The sequence below is a fragment of the Microtus pennsylvanicus genome, chromosome 1, assembly GCF_037038515.1.
Source record: "Microtus pennsylvanicus isolate mMicPen1 chromosome 1, mMicPen1.hap1, whole genome shotgun sequence".
Classification (NCBI taxonomy): Eukaryota; Metazoa; Chordata; class Mammalia; order Rodentia; family Cricetidae; genus Microtus; species Microtus pennsylvanicus.
Genome location: NC_134579.1, coordinates 34871131 through 34879014, shown reverse-complemented (window position 1 = coordinate 34879014; position 7884 = coordinate 34871131). Strand labels below are relative to the sequence as shown.

The following is a 7884-nucleotide window of genomic DNA, read 5'->3' as shown; positions in this document are numbered from 1 at the left end:
CCTCCACATGCTTCCAAAAGACTCATTTGTCACCTCCACAGCATAAGCTGCCTTGGAGGCCTTGTATCTCTCACTTCTCTGTGCTGCAATAAAACACTATGACCAAAAGCACCTAATTAGGAAATTAACTTTGGTTCATGGTTCCAGAGGCTTAGTCTGTAATGGCAGGGGAGAGATGGCATCACAGGGCCAGAGCTGGAAGTTGAGAGATCATATCTCAGTTGCTCCCAGGAATCAGAGAGCAAGGACTGGATGTGGGGCAAAGCTATATACCCACAAAGCTCACTACCATCCTTCTTCCAGCAGTTGGGAACCATGTATTCAAATACCCAAGCCTATGTGTGGTATTTCCCATTCAAAGCCATCCAGGCCTCACTGACATGGTTCTCAGAAGATATAGGGCTCCCTGCTTGTGCTGATCAGGAACCACTGGTAAAATGAGTTGACAGAATGTGCTCATACGCCAGGAAATTTATTATGTAGCAATGACAGTCAGTTACAGAGATTGCAAAGTGCTCAGATCTGCAGTAAAGAAGCCAGGGTCTTGGGAGAACTGCTGGCTTAACTCTGAGTCTGAGGATTGAGAACTCAGAGAAACAATGGTGCAAATTCCAATTCAAAAGCCAGCAAATGTAACTGCAAAAGGAAGGTGTTTCACCAGAACACAGATTATGACAGTCATCTCAATGAAGCAATCCTTTTGACTAGACCAATCCTCAGCTGAGTACAGGAGGCTCACCTCCATAAGGAAGATCCACCCATTCAAATGCTATTTTAATTCCCAAACACTGTCTCAGACACATTCCAAATAATATTTAACCATGGCCACTCAAGATGACATAAATTAGTCAACACATTGCAAGAGCTGTGTGGGCTACTCTGTCTGGCCCTCACCCAATGGGCAAAGAGCTAGATTCCAGCTAGGAACTTGGAGCTGATAGCCCCATTTGGGTCTGAGCATTGCCAAAGATTTTGTTATGCCCTGCCGTTCCATGACTGCTTGGGGAGCTATGAAAGATGCTTGCCTCATCTCACTCTTGGAGACACTTTTCCTCAGCTCGTGGTTTCCATAGTTTATACTATTTTGGTGAAGGGCTTTCATTTTTAAGAAGAGAATAATGTGTGACCTGAGGCTTGCCTTCCTGGCAAATTAATGAACTGCCTTTCTCTGAGAAGAGCTGGCTCACTACTGCCTGGTAATACTGCGATGGAATTCACTAGGGGAACCATTGCCCTTCTCTGGTTTCAAACTGTGCGTGACCCATGAGTTCATTCCTTGTGCATCACCCTTAGTCACTACTTGCTTTGTCCTCTCTGCTACACTCAGCAGAATGGATCTTTTTAGATCCGACAGGTTAAAGATTAAGTGTTCTAAGGTGTAGATGGAAGCTTCTGTCCCACCAGCAGCTCCCAAGCTGCTTACATCATACCAAGGCTTACATTAATTAGAAATGCTTGACCAATAACTTGGGCTTTTTACTAGGTAACTCTTACATTTGAATTAACCCATATGTTGTGTGAGGGAGAGAAGGCCTGCTTTCAGTCCCGGCCGCCCTGCTAGCTTACACCTGAAATAATCACACAGAAATTATATTAATTAAATCACTGCCTGGCCCATTATCTCTAGCTTCTTATTGGCTAATTCTTACATCTTAATTTAACCTGTTCTGTTAATCTGTATATTGCCACATAACTGTGGCTTACCTGCAAGATTCTAACCAGAGTCTTTCCCAGGCAGGAGATCCATGGTGTTCTCAGTCTGCCCTTTGTCCAAGCATTCAGTTCTGTCTACTCTGCCTACCTAAGTGCTGCCTTATCAAAAGTCCAAGGCAGATTTTTTATTCAACCAATGAAAGCAACACATAGACAGAAGTCTACAATACCCATATTTCTTATGTGTTTTGCCACATGGCTTGATACCTTTTCTCAGTATAGCACACCCATTTTGCTTCAGTCTGCATCTCCTGGCAACTCCTAACTCTGCCCTTCTTCCTCCCAGCATCATTTTAGTCTGGCTGTCCTGCCTATACCTTCTGTTTAGCTATCAGCTGGTTAGCTTTTTATTAACAATGAGAGCAGTACATGTTTACAGTGTACAGAGATTGTTCCCCAGCCCCAAGCTCAGTCACTCATTTATACCACAGTGCCCACATTTGGTTGACTCTACATATTGTGACCAACTGTTCCTGCTTACCAGAACCTTGGGACTGCAATCTGGTGGTACATTGTGCCCTTCCAGAAAAATGCTGTCCTAATAAGTTTCCTGATGGTTACAGTGTCTATCTAACTCCACTGTCTGAGAGGGAGGTGCCCCTTTCAACTCAAGGCACAAAAACCTGCTTTGTATATGGAAACACATACACTTTGGACACAGTTTCTTGGTAATTCTATTATAGACAGGAAAAAATGTTCCACCCTTTATTGGAACAGGAAATCCAGTGAGTGTTGTCATTTGGTATGGCTTCTACTTTGATCATGGGCTGCTATTCAGTGTTTATGTAGAGGATTATGCGGTGGAGGAAGGGAATGTCCATAACTGAGAATTTTAACCTCTGTGATGTCTCCTTTTGGGACTAAGGCAGACTCTTTACTGTAAGCACCTGTAAAATATAATAGAGCATATTAAATACTTTCAACACACAATGTCAGAGAATATACTTTACCATTCCAAAGGGGAGAAAGAAAGCATAGTAAAGAAATATTGGATAAAAGCAATATGGAGACTAAACACGGCAAAGTCCAAATCCTGTAGCTCCATACCTAGTGTCACTGGGCTTAGCTGGCCCTTCCCCTCCAGTTGTGCTCCCTGCACCACACATCCCTCTCATGATCCACTCCTCTGTGCAGCTCTCCTTGGCAAACACCCATGGATCTGGCAAGTCTCCATGCAACCCAGGCTTCAGTTTCAGAGTTTCATGCAATGAACTCTCAGGGCTTCTAGCTCTTGCAGGGTTTTTCTTACCATATACTATTGCCTATCCTCCTTAGCCTTCCTTAACCACAGAGGAAGACTCTACTATTCTTCATTTCAGAACCATGTGGGTGACAGTTCCAAGTCTGGATGCCTCCTTGAATTCTGTTTGCAGGATCTTTCATTTGTTGTTGCTCTTTAGAAACAGAAAATTACTTAACCCTTCCCTCCTACAAGATGGAAGATTAGCTGAGCGGGGTCTTTCCCTGAGGACACCCTCTCTTTATTCTAGTTTGGACCAGGCCTTTTATTAATTTCCTTATCTCTTTCAGCACTTTGGGTTCCAACATTAAATTTCTCTTTTTTTCCTCAAACATTTTATATTAATTTTTGTTCTACCTGCTCATTTTTATTGTATGTTTGCATAAGGGTATCACTAGTAACCACATGAGAAAGTCAGTATTAGCCTGTCTTAAAATTGCTATGCCAGTTATTTTTTGGGGGGTTTCTATTGCTGTGAAGAGACACATACCCCCAACAAGGTCACACCTCCTAACAGTGCCACTGCTTATGTGCTTATGGGGGCAAATTATATTCAAACTACTAAAATTGCCTGGCACGAGTGAGAAGGAAACACCAAACACGCTTAGAAATTTATTAGAGGGGGCATGCACAGGCCTGTGGAATTGGTGTGCAGAGAGAGAAAGATGGCACATCTAGCTTTTTAAAAGCTGCCTAGTACAACGAACAGGGATTGGCATGACTACGTCATATGCAGATAATGCAGATGATGGGCTCATGCATGCATACAAATGCTTAGCTGAGTCAGTGGATATAAACACACATGTGGGCACATGGCTCACATTGGGAGGACCCTTTAACATTCAGGCACTTTTGCCTGAGGGTTTCTGTGCATATGCATGGCTCTAGAACTTGGAAGTAAGCCTTATTTGTCATTGAATAATTATAACTACCACAGAACTTAATCCCTTACTCTTCAATTTATCTCAGTCATATTCATCTTTTAAATGCACACCAACTCTTTTTTTTAACTTTGTTTTATGTAGATTGATGTGAGGATGTCACATCTTCTGGAACAGAACTACAAACAATTGTGAACTGCTATGTGAGTGCTGGGAACTGAACCCAGGTTTTCTGGAAGAACAACCAGTGCTCTTAACAACAGAGCCATCTCTCTATCCCTCAGACAGGTTCTTAATACAAGGGCAGAAAGCAGCCCATTCTTTGTCAAAATATCACAAAATTGTCTCTATCCCCGTTACTAATATTGTTGCTCTCTGAGACCTCTTGAGGTGACCCCCATGGTCCACAGCACTACTGCCACACTCCTACTAGGATGGCCCATTAAACTCAGTACTCAGTGTTCCACCATTTTCCTCTTCCAAAGCCCCACTGTCTTTTACATTCCTCCCAAACAAAACAAGGTCAGGCCTGTCAAGCTCTATCCCACTCCCTGGTACCAACTTCCATGTTAATTACTTTTCCCTTACTGTGATGAAACACCATGAGCAAAGGATCTTATAGTGTCAGAGGGTTAGTGTCCATGATGACAGCAAAGACATGAATGGCAGGAACAGCTTAGAGGAAGCCACAGCCATGAGGAAGAAAGAGACCACAGTGGCAATGGCATGGGTTTTGGAAACCTCAAAGCCTACATCCAGTGACACACCTCCTCCACTAAGGCCACACCCCCAATCCTTCCCAGAGGCTTCCACCCACTGATGACAAAGTCATCAATCGTATAGACCCATGGAGGCCATTCTCCCAACCACCACAGGTACTATCTTCGTCTGTGAGACCTCAGAGGATTCTTTGATGTTTTTTAGTTATTTTCTGCAGGTGAATCATTTGGTTGACTTTGTGCCTCAGTTGCACCCATTTTAGAAGTCACAAAATTGAGTCCATGAATGCAGCTCACACACTTACTCAAGGTCACACAGGGAGAGGGAACAACTTGAACGCTATTATTTTCTCTCCTAGTTATTCCTGAGAGACACAAGCTTCATTTCTGTTAGAAAAATAAGTCCATAATATTGTCTTGGAAAGTATAGTGAAACATTGGTCACTGCCTGCTCTTCACAAGGAATTAATTCCATCATGGTTTCTACCCTGTGGATTAGCATTCCAGATAGAACTAAGTTCTTGCTCAGCAAAAGTGACTCTCTTTCATTCTCAGTGTTACAACACTAACACAAAAGATCTCAAACTTACCACATTCCAGGTTCCTTGAATTTCAAGGTAATTGTGCAAATCAGAAAACCAGAGGTGCTTTTGTTTTCATTACTTTTCTCATTGCTATGACCAAATACCTAAAGAGAAATGACTTACGGGGAGGGGGATTTACTTTGGATTCTGACTTGAGGTATTCTCCTTTGTGGCATGAACACATACACACCATTGGGAGCAGTTTGTAGCTATGGTAGCTGGGTGTGAGATTATTGCTCATAACTTGTGATCAGAAGGCAGAGAGAGTACATGAAGTGGATGGTGCCATAAACTCAACACTCATTCCTCAGAACTTACTTCTTGTAGTTTGGCCCCATCTCATAAAGCATTCTACAATCTTTTCCAACAGCACCATCAGCAGCAGACCAAGAGTCCAGACACATGAGTTGTCAGGAACTCAAAGTATTAAGGGTTTCTTTTTGAACATTCCCAATTAGAGCAGTCTGTCACCATTTGTCAGGGATCAGCATCAACAAAAATATCTTTTTATAGAGTAGAGGCCATAGGGATTTAAAAATATGTAAAGAGTATGAAGATGCGAATGGAAATAATAAACTGGAGAAACAAATACTATAGTATCAGGAAAGAATTCCAGTGAGGAATGAAATTTGCCCTCATTTACATGCCAGTTGCTTTAAATACCCCTGACCCTAAATGATAGGAGCAAACAAAAACTACATTAACATGATATAAAGAAATGTACCTACTTATTGAAGGTTGTGGTCTACATCCCTAGTTAAATGTTTTGTTGCCAGAACAAAACAAATCACTCTTACACTCTAGACCAAAACACTCTGTAGGCAAACCACTCCCTAGGTAGAACCCAAAGTTATCTCCATATAGGAACTGGACCCTTATCAGTAATTCCTATGTAAATTGCCCCTGTGCACAGTAAACTTAGGCATTTGGCATGTGGCTTTCATGTATCAAGGATGACCCATCTCTCTCTCTGTCTCTGTCTCTGTCTCTTTCTCTCTCTCTCTCTCTCTCTCTCTCTCTCTCTCTCTCTCTCTCTCTCTCTCTGTCTCTCTCTCTCTGTCTGTCTGTCTCTTGTGTGTGTGCATGTCTCTCTCTCTGTGTGTGTGTGTGTGTTCGTGTTTTTGTCTGTCTCTGTCTCTGTGTATGCCTTCAAAGCTCCAGGCCTAGTTCCCAAGAATGGCAGAATAGGTCTTGTGGTGTCACGAGCACTACAGGACAATTTTGGGTTTTCACAGTTATCCATTGCTCTACCCTCTCTTTTGAGAGACATGGCAGTTTGTCTTTGTTCTTTCAGATGGACTTCATGAAGATGAGGCTGGTTTATGCTTTCATTCTGATGATGGGCGCTCTTTGCTTCTACTTCAGCATGGAGCCTTTTGAGGAACCACCAATTGTTTTCAAGAAAGGTCATGGGAAGTTTCTTCAGTTCTCAAGGAAGGTCAAGAGAAGTTCCTCCAGCTTCCAGATATAGACTGCAAGCAGAAGCCACCTTTCCTTGTGCTGCTGGTGACTTCGTCTCACAAGCAGCTGGTGGCTCGCATGGCCATCCAAAAGACATGGGGTAGAGAAACAGAGGTGCAGGGAAGGCGTGTGAAGACCCTCTTCCTTCTGGGGGCCTCAGATAGCCCTGATGAGATGAATGCTACAGCCCAGGAGGGCAAGCAGCACCATGACATCATCCAGAAGGATTTCAAGGACGTCTATTACAACTTGACCCTGAAGACATTGATGGGCTTGGAATGGGTGCACCACTTTTGTCCTCAGGCAGCTTTTGTGATGAAGACAGACTCAGACAGGTTTGTGAATGTTGGTTATCTGACTGAACTGCTGCTGAAGAAAAACAAAACCTCCAGGTTCTTCACAGGCTACATAAAGTCCAATGAACTTCCCATCAGGCAAAAGTCCAGCAAGTGGTTTGTGAGTAAATTTGAATATCCTCAGGACAAGTACCCACCATTTTGCTCTGGTACAGGTTATGTTTTTTCTAGTGATGTGGCCAGCAAAGTATACAATGTCTCACAGAGTGTTCCATTCATCAAGCTGGAGGATGTGTTTGTTGGGCTCTGCCTGGCCAAGCTGAAGATCCTGCCTGAGGCACTCCACACCAAGCAGACCTTTTTCCCAGGTGGCTTAAGCTTCTCTGTGTGTCAATTTCAGAAAATTGTGACTTGCCACTACGTGACGCCCCAGGACTTACTCACTTACTGGCAGGCACTAGAGAACTCTCAGGAACAGGATTGTTCTTCTGTCTGAGGGGAACATCTGGTGCAAACTTCCAATAACCTTTGGTGATACTTTGGGAATGTCTGGGATGGCCTTGCTGGGAACTGTCATGGGAACAGAGAGAAGAAGGAGTAAGTCAAAGAGTGCCCTGCATATACTAGAGTGGATGTACACACAAACAGAGTTAAGACTTGTTTCCACTTAGCACCCTCAGAAATAACAGATCTCGACTTTCAGGCCTTTGCACTATGTTCTCAATGTTTGAGATATGCCTTCATCTGCCCATTTCAGGGCTTGGTACATATATGAAGCCATGGATGTAATCATTCCCATTTTACAGGTTAGGAACCAGCAGTCATGGCCACTTACTTTTCCAAAGACTCCCATAAAGGTTTAAGTCACAAAACAAACCCATACCAGTTTGGAATTATGATTAATAAAAGGGTTATTTATTAAATGGGAAAAAATTTAACAGATCACTGTCCCAGACAACAGCCCTCTGTATGATCAGAAATAAAGTTTAA

At 43.0% G+C, this 7884-nt stretch overlaps 1 protein-coding gene across 1 annotated transcript; it reads left to right on the top strand.

The window, feature by feature from the left end:
- Positions 1-5040: 5040 nt before the first annotated feature.
- Positions 5041-7569, top strand: LOC142843629 (beta-1,3-galactosyltransferase 5-like). The gene is made up of 3 exons (XM_075961273.1): positions 5041-5087; positions 6432-6543; positions 6576-7569. The coding sequence occupies exons 2-3, from the start codon at positions 6432-6434 to the stop codon at positions 7388-7390; spliced, it is 927 nt and encodes a 308-aa protein (XP_075817388.1). The 5' UTR covers positions 5041-5087; the 3' UTR covers positions 7391-7569.
- Positions 7570-7884: the final 315 nt, after the last annotated feature.